At 42.8% G+C, this 27,900-nt stretch overlaps 1 protein-coding gene across 1 annotated transcript in view; it reads left to right on the top strand.

The window, feature by feature from the left end:
• Nucleotides 1-27,900, top strand: part of TRIO (trio Rho guanine nucleotide exchange factor) — a 283,878-nt gene that overhangs the window by 19,174 nt on the left and 236,804 nt on the right. Inside the window, 5 exon segments of the mRNA XM_011994189.1 lie at nt 831-1,343; nt 3,134-3,256; nt 7,169-7,360; nt 14,595-14,726; nt 26,709-26,939. Coding sequence (XP_011849579.1) covers nt 831-1,343; nt 3,134-3,256; nt 7,169-7,360; nt 14,595-14,726; nt 26,709-26,939 — 1,191 coding nt within the window.

The following is a 27,900-nucleotide window of genomic DNA, read 5'->3' as shown; positions in this document are numbered from 1 at the left end:
AAGATTTTTGCTTAGATTGTAATTGACTAAAATTTTGTCACTGTTAAATTGCAGTGTAGTACAGATTATATACAACTCTAGGACTGTTCAGAATCACAGCAGATTATTGCAATGAATAAAGCATTGCCTCTGTCCTTAGCTCTGTCAAATGAGCCTCTGCCAGCTTTCTTGCCACCTCCTGAATATTTTCTAAGTTTTTATAAACTCATTCATATCCCATCATCTGTTATTTGATGGGCAGTGGGGTTAGGCTTAGGCAAGATGAATGACAGGGTGGTGTGGTTGGAGCAGCATTCGTCATTTAATAGGCAGCCCACACGTAATTGAATTTAGAGTGACGTTGTGCTTAAAAGGGTTTTGATGCCCATGTGCAAGACGTTTGTGTAATAGCAAGTAGTAGAAAACCTCCACAGAGTTTCTGGCTTGGATGAAAAAGAATGGGTAGAATGCATTGATGTAAGTGAAATTTCCGCATTGTTTGCTCTGAACTTGCAATTTAACCTGTTTCCTGGTTTAATGTGTCTGTTATAGTGGGTTAATCTCCACCTTCTTGGAAAGAAATCTCATTTCTTTAGCTCTCATGAAATACACGATTCTACAGTTTTAGGTATTCCAACTGACATACGTGTGTTGCTATAATGGATTTGTCTTTCATTGCACTGATAATGCTTCTTTCATCTACATTTATTTTTATGGGGCCAGAACCAGGTATGTTGTTTTCTATAAATAGATTGACTTTGAAAACCTGTGACTGAGCATTGCAAATTGCATTATGTTAAAACTATATAAAATTGGTTCATCTTCTCATACGTGATTTTTTTTCCCTTAAGACAAATATGGTCTCTTTAGAAGGCCTTACCAAAGTAGTTGATCCTTCTCAGCTAACTCCTGAGTTTGATGGCTGCCTGGAATACAACCATGAAGAATGGATTGAAATCAGAGTTGCTTTTGAAGACTACATTAGCAATGCAACCCACATGCTGTCTCGGCTGGAGGAACTTCAGGACATCCTAGCTAAGAAGGAGCTGCCTCAGGATTTAGAGGGGGCTCGGAATATGATCGAGGAACATTCTCAGCTGAAGAAGAAGGTGATTAAGGCCCCCATCGAGGACCTGGATTTGGAGGGACAGAAGCTGCTTCAGAGGATACAGAGCAGTGAAAGCTTTCCCAAAAAGAACTCAGGCTCAGGCAATGCGGACCTGCAGAACCTCTTGCCCAAGGTGTCCACCATGCTGGACCGGCTGCACTCGACACGGCAGCATCTGCACCAGATGTGGCATGTGAGGAAGCTGAAGCTGGACCAGTGCTTCCAGCTGAGGCTGTTTGAACAGGATGCTGAGAAGGTAAAGACGGGGAGGCTAATGCCTCAATGGACATGGGGGAAGCCAGTGCTGGTGGGTTCGGGTGGAAGGAAAGAGAAAAGGTGGAGAATGGTAAGGCTACGCTTACCGTGTGTGCTCTAAACCAGTGAGGGTCATTTCAGAAACGGCACTGAAATCTGTTTTCCAGTTTTACTTATTGTGCAATACAGTGCTGTTTTAGAAAATTTGAGTTCAAATTACTTATGCTTTGGTCTAGGATGCCTGTAAGATAGGAATGGTATTTTCACTTAAAAAAGTGAACATTTCGGCCATGCTTGGTGGCTCACGCCTGTAATCCCAGCCCTTTGGGAGGCTGAGGTGGGCTGATTAGTTGAGGTCAGGAGTTTGAGACCAGTCTGGCCAACATAGTGAAACCCCATCTCTACTAAAAACACAAAAATTAGCTGGGTGTGGTGGCACGCCTCTGTAATCCCAGCTACTCAGGAGGCTGAGGCAGGAGAATCGCTTGAACCCATGAGGCAGAGGTTGCAGTGAGCCAAGATCGTGCCACTGCATTTCAGCCTGGGCGACAGAGTGAGACTCTGTCTTAAAAAAAAAAAAAAGAAAAAAAAGTGAAAATTTCACAGGGTTATGTTATTGACAGAACACCGTTCCAATCTATTGAGTATGTTTTTAAAATCAAGACGAGTAATGTGTTAAAAGTAACAATTTCTGGGTAATATAGTCAGTAATGATCTCTAGTCTTATGCTTTATTCTTATGCGCCAGGCAGACCAACTGGTCAAAGTGAATCCTTATCAATTACTGGCTAATTGAATCTTAGCAATGTGAAAACTGGGCACTTATTCATAGGTATGTGTTGCAAGCCATGAACGTGGGTGAATTAATCATTGAGTTTTATTTGAGCTCACTGAATTTTATATTACATGGACAGGAGAATATTTTGTAAAGTAAAAATCCACGTTAGAATTCTTGGATGTGAAAGGACTTTTCGAAAGGTGACAATCCAGTGTTTTTGTTACCAAAGCTTTTAACATATCTGCCAGTGTTCTTTTGTTTTAAGTAGCATCTTGTCTAAGACACTGGAATACCTTCCTTTCAATTACTAGAAAAACAGGCTACTGTCCCTGGGATTCTGGTTCAAGTCATGGTAGCAATGCTAATTGATGACAGTCATCTATATTTTCTTAAATGTTTTCATTTGCAAATGTCTTAATTGACATCCTTATCCAGGTAACATCTGTATTGTACCTTAAGGGAGATGCTATTGTTAGTTTTTCCTGCCTGTTTTATTTTTACAGTAAATTTTATGGGTTTGCAATCTGCACAGGTGTCTATGTACTTCTTGATTAAACAGTGTCATCTTTTAGTCATTGATATTTCTGTCAGTAACCTGTGGGCACAGCAGAACCCATCCAAAGACCCATAAGTTCCTAATTTCACCCTAACAGGTCTTTAATTGAAGCTCATGGTGGCAAATTAAGTAGTTCAGCGTGGCAGGGACACAGGACCGGGAGTCAGAGGATCAGAGTTTTTAATTAGCCCAGGGGATTAGAGTAACTCTCTTTACTTATCTGCTTCTTAATTCCTTCTCTGTAAGAGGAACACATCAGATAAGATTTTCTGGTAGGTCCTGCAAGTTCAGAACTGCTGACTTGTTCTCCGAAGTAAAGACTGTTCTGAGAGAGTCAGACAGCACTTGAAGTTGTCCAGGGAAGGAAGTTGCCCTTTCTTGGTACTGCCCCATCTATGGGCCTGTGCAGCAGTTTCTCTTTCTGGAGTGATTCCAGGTTATCTTTTTCCTTCCGGTAGATGTTTGACTGGATCACACACAACAAAGGCCTGTTTCTAAACAGCTACACGGAGATTGGGACCAGCCACCCTCATGCCATGGAGCTCCAGACGCAGCACAATCACTTCGCCATGAACTGTATGGTAAGACACTCGGAACAGCTGGACCCTGCCACGTGACAGTGTTTTAGCAAATGGGAGGCATTTGGCAGATGCTGGGCTGGGCTCTCAAGGGGCCCCCAGAGTGGCTGTTGATTGTAGCAGCTGAGCTTCACATGCAGGGTGTTCCCTAGGGTTCCATTGTCTCAGTATCCCACATTTTAAGTTTTAAACAAAAATGAAAACAAGCAAACAGATGAACCAGTGAAACTTGAACCAATGACCTGGCTAGTTCACCACAGACACTTCGGATGCCGGCTCCTGTGCTCCGCCTCATAGGAGCCCATGGGGGCCCCAGCAAAGCTGCTGGGAGGCACAATGGGTCCCGCAGACGGAGCGCTGTCAGTTTCCTGGCTGCTGTTCATGACAGCGAAAGGAGCCAGCCTGCTGCTGACCTCAGGGCACTCGCTAGTTCTCCTGAGGCATGAGATTTCCTTCCGAGCTGAGCTGGAGTACTGGGGTCTGGCCCTTAGCCTTCCCTGGGATCCCCTGGCCCTCTTTAAGGTTGTTGCGTCTGCTACTCTTGGCTGTCGTGACTCCATCAGGATCTTAGAGGCTGACTGTAGGACTACATCACAGAAACCAAAACCATACTAAAACACTGAATTTTGAGTAGCACTTCTGTTACAGTTTTATAGTTAATATTACTAAAACTGTATGTTCTATAGGACATTTGCTTGATTCTGTAGTCTGTGAAGCTTCTAGAAATTTCCTCTTCAGGGATAAAGAGTTTTGGTTTGGACTTTAAGCCAGCCTTGTGAGGATTATCCACTCTTAAACCTTGTAACGTTTGTTGTAGAGCATTAAAGCAATATGAACCAGCCTGGGCAACACAGCAAGACCCCATCTCTAAAAATAAAATAAAATAAAAATAAAAAATTAGCCAGGTGTGGTGGTGCACGCCTGTAGTCCCAGCTATTTAGGAGGCTGAGGCTGGAGGATCACTTGAGCCCAGGAGTTGCAGGCAACAGTGAGTTATGATCACGCCACTGCATTCCAGCTTGGGTGACAGAGCAAGACCTTGTCTCAAAAACAAAAGTACAAATCAGGTAATATGAAGACAGGGTTTTTGTTTAAGTTAATTCAGTAAGATGCCATTTAATTAAAATATAGTCAACTAGGTGCTACAGTTTAGGTAGTTTCAAAGATAAGATTTTACAATATAATTTTTAGCAATAAATGCCGTCAGAAACTTTTACATCTGTTCTAGAATTTAAAGTAAGAGAATTTCTGGTTTGAATCATCAAACCTGGGCATAGATAAAAATTTCTTTGTAAAAAATTGCTGTCAGTTTTTTTAGAATTTTCTGAAACTTTTGGCAAGAGACCATTCAGTCATGCCACATACTTTAAAAACTAGAAATACTAAAATATGTGCTAGAAATGAACAGAAAAATATATTCTCTCTTCCCCCTTTCTTCACCTTTATTAGTGGCAGATTTAGGACTCAAGGGAGTAGGAACCATAGTGTAGAAGACAGGAAAATGGGTTGCGGACGTAGAGGCTTTTAATTCTGAGTTTCTTATTTGCCATGTGACCTTGGGAAGGCTGTTTAACCTCTTTGAGCCTTAGTTTCCTAGTCTGTAAACTGGGGGTAATACCTGCCTTCCATGGTGTTACATGTATAGGTAAAATACAAAACATATTGCTTTACACGGAGTAAGTACTGTATAAATGTTAATTCTTACCAGTGATGTTATCAATATAATTAAAGATGCACTTAAAGCAGGTAAGAAACTTAAAAATATGAGTTACAGCTATTTTTGGGGGGGGAGTTTGAGTATATTTTCTAATTTTCTACAATATATTTCTGTTACTTTTCTAAGTCAAACTTGTAATACAATGCATGTGGATAGCTCGGTGCTGTAATGGTGACACCTGCTGAGGAGCTTTCTGGACCAGGCCTACTCCTTGTGTTGAATACCTCCACGAATCCCTAGTATCTGTGACATTTAGTAATGCAGGGCAAGGGTATTTAACCTTCAGTCCCTTCTCCTCGCTGTAGTGTTTTGAATAATTTCTGACAAAATAAGGATACTAAATACCATTATGCCAAGTTAACAGCTTTTAAAGAAAGCATATTAAGGGATACCAACAATTATGCACGTTCTACTATAACAGATATTTGTAAAAACTATGATGATAAGAATGTAGGTGTAGGTACTTTTAATTTAGGGAATTGCACATTGCCATATTTATGTCCAGGCTGTAGATTTATGTGTGCTAGAAGTGATGGAGAGATGGAAAAAGCATCATACATAGACTAGTAAAACCTGTTTTTCTATAAAAGTAATACAGAAAGCTGTAACAACCTAGGGATGGGTGAGTAGGGTCAGTGGTTGTCACAACAGAGCCATCCAAAGGGACTTCTCTTCTCCAGATCCTAACAGAGCGCATCTTGTCCTTTCCCTAACAGACCTGTTGGACTGGCTTTTTCTCTTTTAAGGATATAGAGAAAGCAAAATTAGCAAATCTAGTTTCTTGTCACTTTACTAGGAGGGAGGAAAAGAGAGAAAGAATGCACTTGGGAATGGGAGGCCTTGCTTTTAATTTACCGGATACCAGTTAGAGCATTAATGCCACACGAGCCAGAGAGGTCACCTCACTGAGCATGGCTTGACTGTTGCAGCCTCTTTCTGCGACTCCAGACATGCGATGTCTGTTAGCTGATTCTAGCCTTCACATGCAGCCCGGAGATGTAACCCTGAGGCTGGAGTCCTGTGGCTCTAATTCCAGACAGAGGCAACTCCACCAAGTTCTGGTTTGGGTCAGAAATAGAGGGAAAGGATGAATTTCAAGAAGATACAAAGAAAGAATGAGCAAGTGAGTTCTTTCAGCCGTTGACTTGGGGGGACTGCAGGCAGCAAGGGACAGAAAGGAGGCTGTTGTGGGGTCCCTGTTCGAGGCAATGGGAGATTGGCTCAGAGGGGTTGTGTGAGAAGCGAGAGAAGGGGGGAAAACGTAGAGGAGTTTGGATAGATCAGGAAATCAGACTGGGGCAACACTGAGAAGAGCCAAAGATGTAGCTACGATTTTGGGGGACCCACGGGGAGGGGTGAGGTGGTAACAGTGCACAGAAATAATAAATACATGAACAACAGCAACTTCAGCAGATTTGCTGAAGGTCTGAATCCCCACCATCCACCACACCACACGATGTGATACTGAGCCTTAAAGAACCCTGGAGGTGGAAAGGGAAACTCCATAGTGAGAGCTTGTTCTGCAAAAAGGGTGGGTTTTAAAAAATCCCTGTTTTTGAAATAAACTGATAGACTCGAAGAGAGGAATTTTGACAGAGTAGAAAAGCTTTATTTAAAATTTGAGCATAGCATTGTTGTGTTTTTACTGCAGTTCATATTCCTGAGAGAAGGTGGATCTATTTACAGAATATTTTCTGTTGGCACCAAAAAATGACTTGGGCGTATGTAGAAAGGAGAGCTTGCTTTCACACAAATAGCCTTTGGTTGCTAGGTATGCGTTTTTGGGTTTCTGGGTTCTAGTTAAAACCCAGAGCGCTGGGTCCCTCAGTTCTCCGTGACTGCCTGGCAGCAGGCTTGCCATCTGGACCCTGTTCAGTACTTGAAGCCAAGAAGTGAGTAATAGTATATTTGTGTGCACCCACTTGTGTATTTGATTGCTTTGTGCTGGACAATTATGCCTTTCAGCTAGTTGATTTGTAATTTTACAGTTTTAAAAATAGAAATGGAAACCAATACTTCAAGTTTATGGAAATCTAGAGAGCAAATATGTATAATATTATAAAATCAGGTGATGCTCCTGGGAAAGGTGTGATCACTGGTAGAAGCCTGTGTTTCAGCAGGTGGTATCTGGGCTTCTTAGAAGGGAGACTCTTATTTGCTCTCCCCTGAGGAGCCCTCTTTTCCTGCCCACTTTGCAGAACGTGTATGTAAATATAAACCGCATCATGTCGGTGGCCAATCGCCTGGTGGAGTCTGGCCACTATGCCTCGCAGCAGATCAGGCAGATCGCGAGTCAGCTGGAGCAGGAGTGGAAGGCATTTGCGGCAGCCCTGGACGAGCGGAGCACCTTGCTGGACATGTCCTCCATTTTCCACCAGAAGGCCGAAAAGGTCAGTGCCTCGAACCCCCAGCCCACGAGGTGGTAACCAGAATAGTTCGTCCTCCATGAATATTGGTGTGTGTGCAAACACTCCTGTGTAGCACATACTGTGAGCTCCGCATGTGAGCTCTGAAGTCACTCGGCCCTGAGTTTGAATTCCAGCTCTCTTAGTCCTTGCTGCGCAACCTTAGGTAAGTGACTTAGCCTCTCTGGTTTGTTTTCTCATTTGTGAAGTAGAAATAAAAGTACCTGCTTGAGTGAACTGTTGATGTAAATGTGATGCTAGGTGCCCCACGCAGTGCCCAGCACGATAAGCACTAAGACGTGGCAGCTGCTCTTCTCTTCCCCTCCTCGCCTGGCTCCTTCTTTCCTCTTATTCCTTGTTGATAGTGCTTTATTACTCCAGTTGGGATGTTTTGGCAGCAAGGAACAGAACGCCCATCAGTGGTACAGACGTCAAGGGTTTACTTTTCTCATAAACTGCGAAGTTCTAAGGCATAGGCACCTCCAGCTGCACGGCTACAGAGGGGTGGTGTCTGCCGCCCTCAGGCTTGCTGGGCCTCCCGTCACAGTCGGGGCAGCACACCTCAGCTCCATGGACCAGCTCCTCCTCAGCCACAGCGCCCACCCTCCGCAGGGATGGCTGTAGCTGTTTTTGCCTGCCAGTTTATAAGGGAAGCATTTCCAGAGGCCCCGCCCCCTGCACACTTCCCCTCAGTTCCCATTGGCTAGTCTTTGGGTACACATCCATGCCTTGCTGCAAGGGGTGGGGGAAAGGGTGGATCTGGTGTTTAGCCTCCGTAGGGAGGTGCTGCCAGCAAGGGTGAGGGAGGAAAATGGCTTTTTTGGGTACACAATCGACAGTGTCTTTCATAATTACAAACTTAGCTACATGGCATCTGACTTTGGTTTCATTTGCTGACAGACGTGCTGTGTCAAAATTTCTAGTTTAAGAAGTAATGGGTAATATACGCCCCCAACACTCCCCACACCTCCACTTAAGCAAACTTGCTTAAATAAAAACTCTCTGAAAGTAGCAAAATGGAAGGGATTTGCTCATGACTCAGACTTTATTATTGGAAGGTGGGCAGCACAGTGAATACCTTTTCAAGATGGGGAAGAGGAAAACGGTTGCTTAATTTAAAAAGGAAGAATATCAGTGTATCTTCCTCAGGGTTAATTTTTGGGGGAAAGACTGCATTCAGGGATTTGCATGGATGCTTCTTAAAAAGGAAATAGTATCTCTTTAATCTAGAAGCAGTCTCTGTTGAAGAGTGAAGAAGTCAATAAAGGAAGATAGAGGCCCCAGCTTGCCTAGGCTTTTGGCGGGGCGGTCAGAATGTTGCACAAGACACTAATTAGCAGTGATCTCAACTCTAGAAACCTTTAAAGTATAAAGCAAGAGAGGAAGCTGAGTGATATATAAAGAGAAGCAAACCTTCGTAGCATCATGTAAAAGCTGAGAGTTTCAATGGTAGGATTTTTCTATTTTCTAACTTTATGCATTTGACTAATTTTGTGATAAAAGATAGACAAAAGCCCACACAAAAACAACTTTTTAAAGTAACAGGAACTCCTTCAGCATAAATAGAACCATCGTCATGACCCTGTAGCCCTCTCCGATCCTTATCGTAGTACAAAGTAGCAACACACTTGATCATTTGGCAGTAAGATGATATGAATGAATTTGAAGCAGGACAAGCTGCGTGGGTGAATGTTAGATAGGCTGAAGCGTAACACACAGAGAACATCTTTCATAAACATGACGGGATTCAGAAATATAAATAAACCCGGAGATTAATTGCTGCTGTGACCTGCCTGAAAATAATCTGGAAACATGGGTTCCATGGGGCATTTTCCTTCCAGTGTTTTATTATAAAAAATTTTAAACATACAGCAAAATTGAAATCCTGGGGTATTCTCATCTGGATAAAATGAAAGACTATAATTTATGGATTTGAAGGAAATGAAACTAGGCGAACACATTATTGAACAGAATTTCATAGGACGCTGCATAAACCGGAAGGAAGCCTGAAGTCTCAGTGCATATAAGGTGGCCAGAGAAGAAGCTAAATTCGAGCAAAGGGACAGTAATCTAATGAAGAAGGGGCCCAGCGTGCATTCCAGACCTTAACGAAGCAACAAGGCCTGCACGTAGACAGCTGAAATGCACAGATGGGAGATTAGGACGTCTTCAGAAAGACGGTCCTTACTTGCAAGTAAAAATGAATTGTATCTCATCCCCCCCCCACTAAAGAAAAGTAAGATCCTTGAAATTCTGATGCTCATCACTAAAGTGGTTTTCTTTTCCCAACAGAGCAATCCCGAGTATAGGTCAACGTTGTTCCCTCATTTTAAATGGTTTGCCTTCTAGTTATGCTCAAGCTGTTTCCATAAACTCAGTCTGGAAAGGACCAGAAACTTGGACGTCCTAAGTAGGTGTCCATCATAGTCACCTCTTTGAATCACATCCAGAGTGTTCATGTGGAATTTAAATCTGATTAGGGGGACATAAGGCTCAAATATGTGACCCCATGGTTAATGAGCTTACTAATGGCAGCCGCCTTCTCTGTAAGGATTACATCTCTTAGCTGCACCGTCCAGCCCTGCCCTCTCTCTCCATGGGTGCTAGCGTTTGCTGTGGCTTTATAAACATAACTCTGAAGTTAAAGCTAGATGAGAGTGATTCATAGATGGTATAACTTCCATAGATGTGTCAGCCAGTGTGTCTTGTGTCCTCATCTCCAGTGAAGGTGTGGGATCACGGTATCCGTTCACAAACATGTGGACACACAACCACAGTGTTAATGTTGTTACTGGTAGATGTTGCGTAGGTGCTTCAGCCTTCGCTTGTCTTGGTCATGTGCTATATCCACAGCACAGACCCTTTATATTAAGAAGCTTTCACAGCAAATACCATTAGAATTACATTTTTATAAAACAAAATGACTTGATTTTGCTATAGCTTAAAATCTCCTTTTACGGTGACCTCAGGCTGCACTGTCCATTGTGATGGAGTTAAATAATAAGAGGATAAAATCATTTTAAAAATAGAATTAAAATAATAGTTGCTTATTCACCATATTGGGAGCAACACGTGGCCAGTGGCTACTGTACTTGGCAGCACAGGTACACATTTGTGTCCGCTCGGGTAGTGCTTGTAGAGGCTTACCTGTGGAGTGAACCGCACGTCTGCTGAACACCTTAATTCATCTATGACTTTAGGCCTTCTGTGCTTGGATAATAACTGAAAATAAAGTAACAGTGTTTGTATAGTTCTTTAATTTTTAGAGAGCTCTTTAACATGAAATCTCATTTCATCCTTCAGTCAGCCCAGTGGAGTAGATGGGACTGTAATATTACTGTCCTGATAATCCGAATGGGGAGTGATTTGGCCGTGTTTCCAAAGCTAGAACTTTTGCTGAGGTCTATGGCTGGGTCTTTCAGTTCCTGACATAATAACAAACAATTTCACACTTGCATTAATATTCTTATAAAAGTTCACTTCCCATAAATATTTTTAGAATTAACATTTATTATAAACATGACATAGATGCAAGTTCTAAATCTAAGAAATTTCCGTCCCTTTGACTCCTAAGTCCGGCTTAGTGCCTGTGCTCAGCTGAGGCTCCATCAAGAGGTGGCGGGGATGAGAGGTGGATGGGAGTGCAGTTCACTAGCTTCGAGGATCCCAGCTGTGGTTGGTGGGACCCAGAACAGGCAGAAGAAATGAGCGGCTCCCAGATCGCAGGCCCCCTCTGAGCAGACGGAGAGTAGTAGAGTAAATGCTTAGGAAAAGCAATCTGTTAATGATTTATCCAAGTTCTCCCCTTAAAGCTGTGTATATGAATCACTGTTCCCTCCTCTGCTTGCCTCTGTTTTGCAAACTGGGTGATCCAGGCTTCCTTCATCGTTTATTCAGCAACACTTTCTTAATACCACCATTCTGCTCAGCTTCAGGATCCCCAGATCTGAAGTAGGCTCCTGATCTGAATTGACAGAGCAACATTTCATTCTCTCACACTCTCCGGCCTTCACCCCCAGTCCACCAGATGCTTTTTATTCACATATTTTGATTTACGGAGCACTTGAAGTATCAGATACTAAGCCAGCTGCTCTGATCTCATTAGACTGCAGTAGATACCTTCTGTCCTTCTCACCTCCTAAGTGTCAGGCTCTGTGCTAGACATGTTCCCCCAGCGTTGCAGTCCCAACCTGGGTTTCCCAGGATGGTAGCAGGTATGTGTTTATGTGTGTATCAGAGGGAGGGAAGTGCCAGGTGCCCCCTCGTATGATATCATTACCATATTAGAAGCTTTTCTATGAGGTTCTGTTATGAAGGTACCTGTTGAATTTTGACACCAAACTTGATCTCAGGATGCTTCTTCTTCTTCGTGGAATGCCTGTTGACACCCTGTTCCCTGTTCCATGAATCTCTGAATGGGGATTGTTGTGCTGGTGCTGTTGGTTTCAGACCCTCTGGGCATTCAGCCTTTCAGAAAACAATCAGGCCTAGAGCTTGCTCTGTGGAGTTTAGGGTTGTGTCTTAGAAATAAAGAACAGAGAAATGATGCTGTGCAAAACCCTCTGTAAAACTAGGACTAGGATTATTTCTTTTCTTTTCTTCTCTTCTCTTTTTTTGAGACACAGTCTCGCTCTGTCGCCCAGACTGGAGTGCAGTAGCGCAGTCTCTGCTCACTGTAAGCTCCGCCTCCTGGGTTCACGCCATTCTCCTGCCTCAGCCTCCCGAGTAGCTGGGACTACAGGAACCCACCACCTCGCCAGGCTAATTTTTTGTATTTTTAGTAGAGACATGGTTTCATTGTGTTAGCCAGGATGGTCTCAATCTCCTGACCTCGTGATCTGCCTGCCTCGGCCTCCTGAAGTGCTGGGATTACAGGCGTGTGCCACCACGCCTGGCCTTGCTAGTATTATTTCTATCACTGGGCTGTTACTAACCCAGAAAAAGGGCAGAATCCTTTGTCCACAAGGTTTTCGTGTAACACACCATCCTTCCCTGGATGTATTTTTTCAGAGAAGTATAATCAGTGCCCTCGGTGGCTCAAGCCTGTAATCCCAGCACTTTGGGAGGCCAAGGCGGGTGGATCACGAGGTCAGGAGATCGAGACTATCCTGGCTAATATGGTGAAACCCCGTCTCTACTAAAAAAAAATACAAAAAACTAGCCGGGCGTGGTGGCGGGCGCCTGTAGTTCCAGCTACTTGGGAGGCTGAGGCGGGAGAATGGCGTAAACCCGGGAGGCGGAGCTTGCAGTGAGCCGAGATCACGCCACTGCACTCCAGCCTGGGAGACACAGCGAGACTCCGTCTCAAAAAAAAAAAAAAAAAGAAAGAAAGAAATTATAAGTTAGTTCTAATTACAGGAATATGTAAAACTTCTTGAATGTTTTTTTCTTTATTGGTTGTTGCTTCAAAAATTAGAGTTGAATATACTGTAGTGATTTTGATACAGTGATATGTTAGTCTGATGCTTCTGTTCATTAAATTGTGAAGTATTGTATAACTGAAATGTGTTTCCACCGTGTTCTGTCATGAGTGTTTTGATCTTACGAACATGTTGCACCTCCTCTTGGTTTTGGATGTTCTACAGTGGCCATTGTCCTGGAGCACTTAATTGCTGACTTAGACCTGATGATTTATTAATGACGATGGTTAACCTCAATCAGTTTGTGTTTGAAAAACACAATAATTTAATAATTGGTATTAAATGCAATAAGGGAAGATGATAGAGAGAAATAGAGCTCAGAAATAGTGACAGTCATCTGACCTGACCAAATTGACGTTTATGGAACATGCCACCCAAGAAATACTCAGTTGACACTAATGCCATATGAATTGACCTCAAGCCCTAAGGTCTGCATAGATATTTTTCTGCACTCAATAATAAAAGGATTTTCATCAACAGTTATTATTTGGTTGACTTGTCTATTTTAATATCCTAAAAATGAACTGAGAGTTTGTTCTTACTATATTTTAAGGGAATTATAGCACATTTCTTTTCTGGCCAGTCGAGTATTGCATTTCAAATAGTCATGCTCTGCATTGCCTGCTAAGTAAATAGATGTGTGAGGAACAGGAGTAAAGACGTTAAAACCAAGGGAAATGTGTTGATGGCTGTTTGGCTTAATTGAATTAGCTTTTTTAACTGGGCCTTCTGCACTTGCCTTTCACTCTTAACTGTGATGGATTTTGATAGGATCTCCCTAGGAAATTTGGCAGTGATTTCTCAGCCATTGATGCATCCCGAAGATGGGTGGCAGTGGAGGAGATTGAGCCAGGATTGGGATGTCAGCCGCAGGACTGTTGATGATCCTGGAGATGGAGGGTGGCAGTGGAGGAGATTGAGCCAGGATCGGGATGGCAGCCGCAGCGCTGTTGATGATCCTGGAGGTGGAGGGTGGCAGTGGAGGAGATTGAGCCAGGATCGGGATGGCAGCCGCAGGACTGTTGATGATCCTGGAGGTGGAGGGTGGCAGTGGAGGAGATTGAGCCAGGATCGGGATGGCAGCCGCAGCGCTGTTCGCATGGCTCAGGCTTTTCTCATTTCCGTGCAAATTGGGAAGGATGGGAATGATGCCTCTGCCTCCTTAGGCCTTTCCTAAGATTCACAGAGAAGTTCAGGCCCTTTTTTCTTGGTCTCCTTTTAATTCTGGTGTCAATTTCCTTTTGAAACAGTAGCAGAATGGACTGGCTGCTTTTCCTTATTTCAGATAAATTATTTTTAGATATCTGGAACTTTTTCATTACATCTCAGTGTAAAAGGAACAGAGTAAGACTGACAAGTAGCTGCAAGGAGAAGGAGCATCCTGCTGTTGAACCCTAGTTAAGGGGTACGTGGGAGAGTCATCTTTCTGTCCTCCCTTGCTAGGAGTACAGGGCAGTTAGAAACATGGATTCAAAGGTGGATTGGGAAAATTTAGCAGAAAGCCCAAAACAGGGCTGCATTGTTCCAGGGGCACACCCAGACCTGGGCAGCAGTCAGTTGAGGCATTCATCTGAAATGCAGATTCCTGGGACTCGCCCCAGTCCTGCTGAAACCCACTCTGGGAATGGAGTCCAGCAGTCTCATGTGAGTTGAGGATGCCATTTGAGATGGAAAGTCAACCATGTTACATTCTTAGGATCTCCGTCAACTCCCCTAGTTTTCAAAACCATGTTAAAAAATGTCCACTTTTCAATATAAATTGTCATTGATAGAAATAATCTTCTTTTTAACCTTCCAAGTATATGAGCAACGTGGATTCATGGTGTAAAGCTTGCGGTGAGGTAGACCTTCCCTCAGAGCTGCAGGACCTAGAAGATGCCATTCATCACCACCAGGGAATATATGAACATATCACTCTTGCTTACTCTGAGGTAAGTGGTCAATTTTACTTACATTGCAAGGCAACATCATTTTTGCATCATAGTACACCAGAAGCTAGAAAAAAAAAAGTTTTGGGTAGCCCAGAAAAAGCTTACAGATTTTGAGTTAGACTGCAGTTTAATTGTTTAGCATTTGAACCCCTGTGTGTGTGGGGTGGGGTGGGGCGCTAGGGGACCAGAATGGTGTGCAGGCAGTAGCCTTTCCAACAACGCACTTATATGCTCATCTGCTACAGTGAAGAAAAGCCTATTCTTTTTTTCTACATGTGTTTAAGAAATGTGTATTTTGTGTGCTCTTCCGTCTAGTCAAACTCAGTTTAATCTTCCCGAATAAAACCTTTTAGAGAAGATGGTCTGGATTGCAAGGTACACATCTGTCTATTTTAAGAACTCTAAGTGTAGGATTTTCTTTATTACTTTAGGGTATATTACATTATTTACTTAATGAATCCCTGTTTTATTTTCTGCCACCTTCTATGCCAGACTGTATTGTAAGGACTTTATGTAACGACTGACTTAATGCTCACATACGGTATCTGTCTCTGCTGTTACAAATGAAGAAAATGAGTCACGGAGATAAATGACTGTGCCAGGTCAGCAGCTGGTGGAACAGGGTATGAGCCCAGGCAGGCAGGCTCCATGTTCTCAGTCACCACCCTCTGCCGCCTCTGTGCCAGACCACGTGGTAGCTGCTTGATGACGCAACTTTAGATGGGTTGACGAGTACCACCCTTGCCCATGCCTTGTTTATCTGGCCTTTGAGACCATCCTGCCTTTGTGATAATAGTTACGTTCCCGGAGGTGAAAGCGAGGGGCGTAGAGAGGAATTGTGTGTGCTTACTTTTCTGTAAGGTTTTCTCCCTAAGAAGCATCTATATCTACAATGTTCTATGTTAATATGAAAGATTATCGTAAGGCTTCTGTAAGAGTTTCAAAGCACCTGGAAGACTGCTGGGCAGTGTAGATGTTTAATAAGTGCTGTTTGTGTTTAAATCTAAATCTTGATCCAAACACATCCAAACTTGTCAAAGTTGTTGGGAAGAAACTGGCTATTTGCATTTCATTCTGACATTTCCTGTTGTGCTTCACTGCCCAACTGTCACTCTCATGTCCTTGGGCCTGGCTCTGTTGACGTCCTAGTGTCCATGAGCGAATTAAATGGACACATGATTTGCTGCTACAGTTTTGTATCTCATAAAGATGTTTTGGTCAATGATGGACTGCAAATAAGAGGGTGGTCCTGTAAGATTATAATACTGTATTTTACTGTACTTTTTCTATGTTTAGACACATACATACTTAGCATTGTGGTACAGTTGCCTGCAGTATTCAGTACAGTAACATGCTGTCCAGGTTTGTAGCCTAGAGCAGTGGGCTGCTCCAGATAGCCTAGGTGTGCAGTAGGCTGCATCGTCTAGCTTTGTGAAAGTCCACATTGTGATGGTCGCATAAGGACAAAATTGCCTAGTGATTCGTTTCTCAAAATGTGTCCCTGATACCACGTGATATCTCACCGTATATTTGCTTCAGAATCTGGGCAGGTCTTCTCTTTCCCGTGGCAGTTGATATTTGTTTGTTTCTCTAGCCACCTTTGCCTAATAAGATTCAGTTTTTTTCAAGCAGCATTTCATGTTGCCTATGGAATTTAAAAAGTCAACTCTGTATTTTTTCTTAGTTTTGCACAAATGTTTCTTAACTAATTTGGTTGCCTAGTCTGTTAGAAACTATTTAAGTAAGTGATAGCCTTTTCTATAGTAAAACTGAAAATTGAACACATTTATAATTTTTTTAATCACATTGGCTCGTGAGGATTATGTCACTTCTAAAAACCATCAAGTTCTTTCCCCTGATGTGCCATCTCTATACATTGTCTAATTTTGACCTGTAACACAGAAAGCAAATGACCCTGTTACTCACACGTGTAATGAGGCCTTCACTCATCTGCTTATGTGAATCTCTTGCTTTGGAGCTGTTCTTTGAATGCAGTGGTGGGCTTGCAGCCAGCTGTCTGCATGCCCTTGCCCTTGCCAGACCAAGATGGGATTGAATAGCCTTCATTCACAAGATGATTGGCAGGCCCTGGGAGTACGGTCTTTGTGCATAACTTAAATCAGAATCACTTTGACCCAGCCAGTGTCATCCTCTAGCCAAGCTGGCTCTTTCAGTCTGCTTGTTGCTCTTGGCAGTTTTCTTTAAGTACAGCATCTCCTAATTGTTACCAGTGCATTCTGTAAAAATGGGGCATCTTGACACAGGAACTTATAGTTACCTGTGGTGTAGTTTTATTTGATTTACATTGGTACTAGTATCTCAAAATAATTTGACAGGAAGTAAACAGCCTCTCAAACTGAGGTCTTAGATGGAATTTTAGCCTAAGAACATGTTTGCAACTGAGCTATAAACTCAAGGAGACAGTAATTTGAACTGGATGAACCGAAAGGATTTTCAGTAGAACAGAATGAATTATTTTGCCTCTTAAATTATTTACATTTTGAAATAGTTTCAGGGCTACAGGAAAGTGGTAGAATAGCACAGAGAACTTCTACATTGCCTCCACCCAGATTTTCCAAGTTTTAGAATTTCGTCACATTGCTCCACCCTCTCTCCCCACTGCTCCTCTCTCCAGTCACCAAAGCACCATTGATACAATATGACCATCCTATCCACAGACCCTGATCCTATTTCCCCAAGTGTTCCAACAATGCCCCTTTCTCTTTCCTGGTCTCGGACACTGTCCAGCAATGTGCGCTACATTTAATCACCATGTCTTACCAATCCGTCTCCTTTAAAACGGAACATTCTTTAGTCCTTCTGTGCCTTTATGTCTTTGACATACTTAAAGAGTACAGGCCTTTCATTCTTTAGATGGCCCTCTATTTCTGGTTGCCCCCAGTTCTCGTGGGCTGACTCAGGCTGTGCCTTTTTGGCAGTGCATGTCCTTCTCTGGGTGTCATCGCAGTGGACACGGGATACTGACCTCTCCAGCTATGAGTAGTGTTCATCTTGGCCACTTGGTCAGATTGGTGTCTGCAGGGTTTCTCCAATGCACAGTCACCATTTAAAAAATTAGTCTTTGCTGCACATTTTGTGGACAGCTCCTCTAATAGAATACCAGTCTCTGTTCCTCATCAGACTTCTCATAGCCATAGTTTCCACTGAGGATTTCTGCCCATAGCAGCTACCACTGTGATGATGATCACCTATTTCCATTATTCCTTCTGTATTTATTAGGTGGCTTTCTACCATAAGAATGAGCTGTATTTCCTTTCTCTCTTGTTTGTTTCTATCAGTATGAATTTATGAAATCTTCCTATATCAGTCGGTTATAATTTGGTACTCTGTTTTGATTCCTAAATTGTTTAGACTTGGCCAGCAGGAGCTTTTTTCTGTGTCTTTTTGATCATCCTTATTGTCCTTTGAGCACTTGTTCCTGGCTATTTTGTACTTTCCCTGCCTACCCTGGGATCACTCGTCTCACTAAGTGGGGTGGTTCCTTATAGTATTGTATGGTCTTTAGAATTTTAAAGACCTGGGTTCTCAGAGTTTTGTTTGTTTGTGAGGTGTCACTACTTCTGGGCCCTCTTAGCAGACAGAGTTAGGAAACATATGAATGCCATCCATTCACCCATCCATCCATCTATCTATGCATCCATCTATCCACCTAACCACCCATTGTTCATCCACCCAGCCACCCATCCGTCTACCCAATCACCCAGCTACTGATCCATTCATCCACCTATATCCATCCTTCCATCCATCCATCTATCCACACACCCAGCCACCCATTCTTCTGTCCATCCATCCATCCATTCATTCACCCATCCATTCTTCCATCCAACCATCCATCCCTCCATTTATCCAATCACCCATCCATTCTTCAATCCAACCAATTACCTAACCACCCATCCATCCCTCCATCCATCTACCCTCCCAACCCCCATCCCTTTATCCATCCATCCACCTAATCACCCAACCACCCATTCATCTGTCCATTTATCCAATCGTTCATTCATTAGTGCATGCATTCATCCGGCCAATCACCTAACCATCCACCCAACCACCCGTTCATCATCCATCCATCATCCATCCTCCTAATCACCCAACCACCCATTCATCTGTCCATTTATCCAATCGTTCATTCATTAGTGCATGCATTCATCCGGCCAATCACCTAACCATCCACCCAACCACCCGTTCATCATCCATCCATCATCCATCCTCCTAATCACCCAACCACCCATTCATCTATCCATCCATCCATCCATCCGTCCATCCATCCAGCCATCCATCCAGTTACCCATCCATTCATCTATCCAACCACCCAACCACCCATCCACCCATCCATCCATCCATCCACCCACCCACCCACCTACATTCATCAATCTACCCATATCCATGCATCTGTCGTATCACTCAATTGCCCATCCGTTCACCCAGTCACCCAACCACCCATCCACATCTGTCTAGTCCATCTGTCCATCTACCCAATCACCCAACCACCTATCCATACACCCAGTCACCCAACTGTCCATCTGTCCACCCCATCACCCAACCATCCATCCAACCACCCAGTCACCCAACCACTCATTCATTTATCTATCTATCCAACCACTTATCCACCCACCCACCCATCCACACGTGCACATACACGTCCATATAAAATTACTGCTGTATCTGTCTGTATTAAAAATACATGTGTTTGTACATTTCGAATCCAATACCTCAGGGTTCTTTCCATCCTTTCCCTTTCTAGGTTTATTAATCTGTTCTCAGGCAGCAAGAAACCTGTCTTCTTTTGTCCTTAATGTCCTTAATTTGCTCCATTTCCCAACCATTCTGTCTGGGTTTTCCACCTCCAACCCCTACCACCCACTCACTTAACCTGGTGCAGTGACACCTCTGTTGGCACCTCCACCGCTCACTTCCTCAGTTTCTTCATGCCAAGAGGGAAGGTGTCAGGAAGATGGGAAGGGAAGGACTGCTTTTGTTTTTTAAGTGATTTTTATTTTATATTCCTAAATCAGTGGTTTGCAGACTTGAGTATGTTGGTTTAAAATGCAGCAGTACTCTACCCCAGAGATAGTGAATCTCCATTTTCAGAGGCCTTCTCTACTGCTGCAGCGACTGATGCTGATGGTACACAGATCACATGCTGAGCAGCACTCCTGAGCTTGCTCGGAAGAGCTGGGGGTCTGCTGAGGAGGCATCCATCTCACAGATTTGGAGCCCCTGCCAAGTGCTAGACATCGAGCTAGATGCCGGGTCGTGTAGGGGTAGGAGTAGTTTTAAGCAGGGCTTGCTTTGCTTTTTTTATTTCCTTTTCCTTGCCTTTCTCTTCTCTTATTTCCTTTCTTCTCCTCCCTTCATTTTCTCTACAATTTTTTTCTTTGAACAGTGTTGATAGTTTCTAGTCTCTGATCATATAAATTTGCTTTGGGAAAGTTTCCCAGCATTTTTTTTCCAAGACGCAAGCACCTGCTCTGCTTTGCTTTAGTTAGACCTGCCCGTGTCGCTCCTGTTTGTGCTTTAGCAACAGGAACGCACCTGAGCCTTCTGAACACTCACTTGCTTCAGCTTGCCAGGTCTGAGCTAATCTTGTTGGCTACAGTTGATCACAAGAGAGTGAAGCAGTGTAAACGTTGGAGATAAGTTGTAGTCATTTTTAACATTTTAAGTAAGCCAACTCAGCTACTAGTTTTTCAACAAACTAAATTTATAAAAATGATTTTCATCTCAGTGTGCCTGTGTTGCCTCGCAAGCCTCAATGCCAGGTGTTTGGATTGCAAGGTGAGACTGCATAATAGGCAGCCACGCATCCACCAAAGGGCCACTGCTGCAGCCACGGAGCCCAAGCAAGGCGAAGTGCCATGGGGCGTTGGCTTGCTTGATCTCATGTGACTTCAGGGCTTAGTTTCTGCATCCATTTCTCAGTTTAACAAATGTGCCAACTCATTGTGTGCCTCAGCAAGGCCTCATGGGAATGAATGATTTGCTGTGTGCAAAGCTGGTTGAGCTCCTCTTTAAAGGCACTGTATCAATGGGTGATGGCAGGGTTGGGGTTATTAGCAAAGATGAAAACACACAGTAAAATGAGTCACCTAGATAGGAAACTCCCTAAAACCAAAAAACCAACTCTCTGTGATATGTGTGGAAGCTCAGTTCCCTTGCGGTAGAGCCTCTTCTTTTTTTGTGGAATGGAGTCTTGCTCTGTTGCCCAGGCTGGAATGCAGTGGTGCGATTTCAGCTCACTGCAACCTCCGCCTCCTGGGTTTAAGCGATTCTTGTGCCTCAACCTCCTGAGCAGCTGGGATTACAGGCGTGTGCCACCAGGTCTGGCTAATTTTTGTATTTTTAGTAGAGACAGGGTTTCACCATGTTGGCCAGGCTGGTCTTGAACTCCTGACTTCAAGTGATCTGCCCACCTCGGCCTCCCAAAGTACTGAGATTATAGGCATGAGCCACCGCGCCCAGCGGTCACTTCTGTCACAGTTGTATAAAGCCTCATTAAAGATCGCAGTGTTGCTGTAGTGACACGCAGTGCTGTAGTCAGCATCTGCCATAGTATCAGAGCCAACAGCCCGTATAACAGCTATCTTCTTCTCACCCCAAACTCAGCTTGAGGCCTTGCAAGCACTTGAGATATAAAAGCAACAAAAGTAGAGCCCAGGTGCAGTCTGTGGAACTTGCATGTGAGGCACATGTACCTGACTCACGCCAACTGGGCTGCTCCAGCCGATTCCTGTTTTGGTCTTATTTTGGTTTTTCCTTTCCAATAATCCCAGGTTTACAGGTGTCAGAGAGTCAGACCAAGGTAAACTGATCTGATTTTGAATAAGAAACTGAATAGCTGAAAGAAATAGAAATCAGCGTTTGGAGGTCCATCCTGTAAGAACTTTGCCTGGAAAAGGAACCAGCTTTCTCTGTGTTCTCCCTGAAGCATGGGAAAGTGTCTGTCGTTGGGAACACATGCCCTTTCAGGAGGTAATTGACCTGCACTGTTGGTAGGAGCCTCTTATGTAGCCATCTGAAGACAGATTGGAACCTCCTTACTCAGAAGAGTTCAACTGTTTGGCCAAGGAATGTCAACTATTGCTGCAGAATAAGCTGGGTCGTCACCTGCTGACCCCTTTTCATTCTTTTCTGCTTTATTAGAACCTTGATATGAGAATAAGTTCAGCAAGAGTTGGAGAGGAGAGTGAAATCATTCCCAGGCTTCCTGTGGAGGTCTGTGCTCTGCAGGCCATGGTGAGCTAAGCCTGAGAAAGAATTAAAACAGTGTTGGCTTTGAGTCAGCAGAAATAGTGCAATTCATTTCATAAAAGTTTTGAAGGAACACTTTTTCTTTATTACAGGCTAAATGTCTTGGTGTATTTTGCCTATTTTTGTTGTATCTTGGGAATGCCATTTTCTAGCACGTTTTAGATCTAAAACACTGCGTTTGGACTTAATTGATATGCCTGTCACTCATCTTCATTTGGTCTTTGGGCAGTTGTTGCTTTTGCAGTGGTAAGCAAGAATGTCTAGATGCTGCTGTCTTTCCTTAGGTCAGAGCCATGTTCATCCCTGGTGCAGGTGAAGCATATTCCTGCCGGAAATGCTCAGCCCTCATCTGATTTTATAGGAAATGTAGAGATCCCAGTACCAGAAGCAAGAATAGGCAAATCTCTGAAGTTTTATGGCTCTTTTTAAGGGTGACATGCAGAAATCCAAGTTACAAGTCTATGTGCAGTCTGATGAACAGTAGATATTCAACAACCAGGCCATTGTTTATACAGTTACACTTCTTTTTAAATATTAGAAACAAGCGTACCTTTGATATGGTAAAATTTTAAACTTACCTTTAATTACTTTTTTTGCTTTAGTTAGTACTTGCATTTTTCTGAACTCATTTGGATATCAGAGTATTTTAGTTTCTCTCTTTATTAAATGTTAATCTTTGTAACATATAACTTTGATTGCCCTTCAAGTTCCCCAGCTGTGTATTCCAAGAAAAACAAAGAGCAGACTGAAAAATGAGCTGATCTGATTGGTTAAAAAATTATTATAGGAAAGTCCTGCTATTTGATAAGGTTGATTTTCTTTTTGCAGCTGTTGTCTCTTTGTGGCTCAGAGTTTCAGTGCCTGGAAGCTAAAAACAGAGTTTTAAACAAAATGTATAACTGAAGTAAATTCATTCACCTGGTTCTGTAGTTAAGAAACTGTAGAAGTACACCACATGCCATAAACTTACGTTACTTGTTTTAGCACTTACATTTTATGTGAATTTTTTGTCTGCTCTATGCAGTCTCTTCTTTCATTAATTTTCTCCTGGTCATTCTGTGCCGTATAAAAATTATTATCTCTATACAAGAGAACAGCAGTCTTCATAAAATTGTAGCATATTTTTCCACATATTACTGTAATTACAAAGACTAAGACATTTTGCCAAAAATGAAACTGTATATGCCATCCTTTATGTGTTTAAATAGTACTTTTTAATTGCCAGGTCTACAAAACCTGTACTGAAATAATATAGAATCATGTTTGGAAAGGTTTATTGGAGAAATGCTATTTTTTAAAACGTGGAGTTCCATGCTGTCTGGTTTTAGTGGGTACAAGAGGTGTTTTCTCGCCCGGGATCTTTACTGCCACTGTCACTACCAACAAATGACAGTACCAGTGGCGGGACCAACAGACACTTTCATCCCCGCTTATGAGTTCTCAGATGGTGGAGCTTTGCCTGATGAGTTGTTGTATGTTAAGGTATTTGTGTATAGACATTTTCCACTGCCCTCCACCGCCATGGGCAAGTATGTCCTTTGAAATCCTGTCACGATCTCTGCCGTGGAGATCTGTTGAACAAGTGCAGAGACACTCGAGGAAAGAAAGATTCCATGGAATATTGTTGCTCAGAGTACTCCATTCTCAGTTGAAGAATATTAATGGTGTCACAGGGATGCGTTTTGGAAACTTGGTGAGGGCTGGGAACTCATCTTGTCCTTTTGCATTTGGTGGTTTAAGTTGCAAAACAATGGCTGAAGATAGAAATTGGCTTTCTCTCCGTGTAAAAGAAATCCAAAGGCTGTCATTCCAGGGCTAGTGTGGTAGCTCTATTCGTAAGAGGATCTCTGGATCCTTCTGTCTTCCTGTGTTGCCTTTTTTAACAGGTAGGCTACTGTTTTTAAGATTGCCCCAGAGTCATCAATAACTGCTGAAGCTCCAGCCATCTCATTCAAGTTCTTGGCAGCAAGGAGGAGGAAGGGACAAGGGGAATGAGCGTACCTGCCAGCTTAGCCTCTAAACAGCTTTCCTGGAATCCCATTCAATATTTTTTACTTTTGTATATTGGCCACTCATATATGTAACCAAGGCTGGGAAATGTGGCGTTATAGCTGGAGTGTTGCTGTTTCTGACTGTAGGGGTTTGACTATCTGGGAGGGGCAAGTGGATTTTGGGGAACAGCTGTCAGTTTCTGGCACAGTTCAACAAATCATACGTTCTGGTGTACATTTTCCGACAGTATTGCAAGGAGTAAAATGTAGAGGAAACATTTGTAAGGAATTCTTTTCAAGGTCGACACAATGTGAAATGTATGACTTAGAGCAGTAGCTCTCAGTTCTGAGAGCTGCAGCACTCCAATTATATCACACAAATTTTATGACACCTGCTTTATGATCCTGAAATAAAATGCATACATACTTTAATCTACCTTTGCGTATAATTTATATGTGTACATAAAAATTACATGCTACAATGTAAGTTGGAGACAAAAGGTGACTTATGATAAAATGTTTTTCAGTCTATAAATGCCTAAATGCATCTATTGTAGGTGAAAAAATTAGATATTCAGATGCTGGTCATGTATATAAAACCATTGTGAATATAGCAACTATAACTGTAGCCTGGTCATGTGGCCTCTTGGTGATGCAAGGATTGAGAATGGTTTTATTGTGGTCATGTGATATTTTGAAAGGGAAAACATCTCCTGTAAAGTTCCAAAGAAAACCAAACACTGTCTTTCTTTGATTAACATGATTGTTGGATTTGTGGAAAGATCAGTGATGTTAACACTGAGCAAAAAGAGAAAAACCGTGTATTTGTGTGTTAAAAAGAGCCTTGCTTAGATGATCACAAAAAGCAGGACATTTCTTCACCGTGTGCTAATATCCTGCTCATTTCAGAGTACCCTGCTTCTCTGAATCCACCACCCAAATCAATCCTGGTGCCTCCTCTCTTCAAAACCATTACATCAACAATGTCCGCACCAATTTCAGTGACTTCTGGGCACAAGTGAGAACCCTGCTTTAGAAGACTCTTTACATTTTCCATTTTTGTTTTAACTGACACTAATTCAGCAGTTAATGTGGTTAGTTTTTCCCTTGTTATCTTTGGTTTTGTCAGCTGAGCTTATTTCCTCTTAAGTTTTGCTGTAAGGCTGTATTAAGTGAATTTTAAACCCTAGTGAGGAATAATCAACACTTCCAACGTCTCAGATTCAGGTATTGAAAAGTAAATGTGTTACAATCTGGCACAACTGCAGTTAGAAGAGGATTAAAGGAAGTGATTAGGAAATTCTGCAGGGTCATTTGCCACCAGGTTTTGGTTGTAAAGGCTCTCAGTTTTAGCTTTTCCCATTAACCTCTTCCCTGTGTGCTCTTTTTTATCCTAAGGGCTTCTCTAAACTGGGCTTATGTCTGTTAAAAGTGCCCCTAAACTTGCTCCTCTTCTTTTTTTTGGAGATGGAGTCTCACTCTGTCGCCCAGGCTGGAGTGCAGTGGCACGATCTTGTCTCACTGCAACTTCCACCTCCCGGGGTCAAGCCATTCTCCTGCCTCAGCCTCATGAATAGCTGGGACTACAGGTGCCCACCATCATGCCCAGCTAATTTTTGTATTTTTAGTAGAGAAGGAGTTTCATCATGTTGGCCAGGATGGTCTCAATCACTTGACCTCATGATCTGCCCGCCTCGGCCTCCCAAAGTGCTGGGATTACAGGCGTGAGCCACTGCACCTGGCCTGCTCCTCTTCTTACTAGAAACCCAAGGAGGTTTTTAGATTCAGAAGTATCTAAGCAGAAGGATCATGTGAAGAGGCCCTACTTAAGACACCTGCATCCCACACCTGGTTACCTTATGCATCACACACACTTTGTGTTGTCTGATTGTCACTTTTTTTTTTCCCAAGAACATCTGGCATAATTAATTACTCATAAGTCTTATGAGTCACATAAATAGGAAAAACACAATGCTTTCTTTCTAAATTGCACCCTCACCTTTTGTTATTTCTTTGATTAACCCGAATGCTTTCATTTAATTGTAGTTTGAGAATAAATTGCCTTAATGTAGCACTGAAATCTTTTCTTTAAATGATGGCATTTTAATTAAAACTGCTTTTTAAAGTTAATGAGTCAAATAGAATGGCATTTTACATTTTCTTTTGTGATGTTAAATTGCTCTCCAGCTATGTCAGAAAGTTTAAGTACATATTCTTTGCCTAGTACTAGCAATCTAGTGCTAGTACTAGATTTTTTTTTTAACTGAGGCTTTAAGGAACAATTTTGTTCCATTGTGATGATCTGTTGTATTCTCTCTAACATGTCTCAAGATAAAATTATTACTTTTAAATTTTAATTTGCAGATATCCCAGGAATGCAGTTTCTGTTAGTTGATTTATGGCATTTAAGGCAAATAGTATGCCTATTCATTGAGTAGTATCTACTGCAGTGTTTTGTTGTAATTAATGTTCTTTTATTTTCACCTAGTGTTTTGCATCAATTGGCTTTGTGATGTCATTGGCTAACTGGTGGATTGTTTTAAATTTTATCCTATATAAAACTGCCTCTGAGTAAAACTGTGGTGTGAATGGGTGTGTGTGTAATGTGTGTACATGTACGTGTGTGCCTATAGGTACACACACGTATCCAAGGACAGCATCTGTGGCACAGCCTAGGCCAAACCTCAGATCTTGAAGAATCACTCATGTATTTTGTGGGCAGGTGAGCCAAGATGGGAAGTCGCTCCTTGACAAGCTCCAGCGGCCCTTGACTCCTGGCAGCTCCGATTCCCTGACGGCGTCTGCCAACTACTCCAAGGCCGTGCACCATGTCCTGGATGTCATCCACGAGGTGCTGCACCACCAGCGGCAGCTTGAGAACATCTGGCAACACCGCAAGGTCCGGCTGCATCAGAGGCTGCAGCTGTGTGTTTTCCAGCAGGACGTTCAACAGGTCAGTTTCACCTCGTGCCCTTCCGCATGGGAAATGGCTTTCGTTGAGTAGAGTTTGGATACTTCATCATATTGGGAAGATCTGTGTCTAAGGAGTGATGACTAGAAGATAAGGAGAGGAGCTTTTTTGTTGACTATAAGTGAAAACTGGGCTTAAGAACGCGTGTTCAGGCTGCTGTCAGCCAGTAGCTCCTGTGCGCTGAACCCAGGAGAGGATGTGAGGCCTACACTGGGAAGTGTCTTGAGTTTTCTTCTAGAAACAGATCATTCTTATTTATATTGATTTGTGGCAATAATGCTGGTGTGCTCCCGCAGTGTATTGTTACAATTTAGTTTACACTTGTATGTTTTCCAACTACTTAAACAGTGAGGTGGTCATGCTTCACTTCCAACTTGGTAGATAGTGCAGTCCCTGGTGCACAGTAAGTACATTATAATTAGTTATCTCGTTGATGAAAAGTAGACTTTTATGACTACTCATTTCTAAGCAGTTGACATCTCTTTTGTTTTAAAGAAACAAAAGTAAGAGTAAGTCCAGTTCCCCATTGATTTGCTTCTTTATGACAGAATAAGAGTTTTAAGGATTAAAGCTATGGGAGTAAAATATGACATAGCTTTAGGGATAAATAAGATAATAGCCGTGTCCTTGCCCCCTAATAGAGGGAAAGACAAGGGAATGAATGGGGTGTCCCCTCTGGGGAGGAGGAATCCTGGAGAATGCAGGGCAGCCCATGGCCTCAGGAAGTTGGCTGGGAGCTGCCGTGATAAGCCTGCAGAGAGCCACTCTCACTGTCTCAGGTTTCCATCTCCTGAGTGGCACGTGAAGGTGAGTGAGTTTTCTGCTGAATGGGCTGGGAGTTTGGAGAGTCGCCCTGTGTTCCGTTGAGAATGAGATTCTCTGTATGTCATTCACCGTCATTGTCATCATTCTTCACTTCACGTGAGTCTGGTAAGTTCAAAAG

Source organism: Mandrillus leucophaeus, unplaced genomic scaffold (assembly GCF_000951045.1).
Source record: "Mandrillus leucophaeus isolate KB7577 unplaced genomic scaffold, Mleu.le_1.0 Scaffold445, whole genome shotgun sequence".
NCBI classification, from domain to species: Eukaryota; Metazoa; Chordata; class Mammalia; order Primates; family Cercopithecidae; genus Mandrillus; species Mandrillus leucophaeus.
Note: the sequence above shows the minus strand (reverse complement) of the source record. Positions and strands in the feature narration are given on the sequence as shown.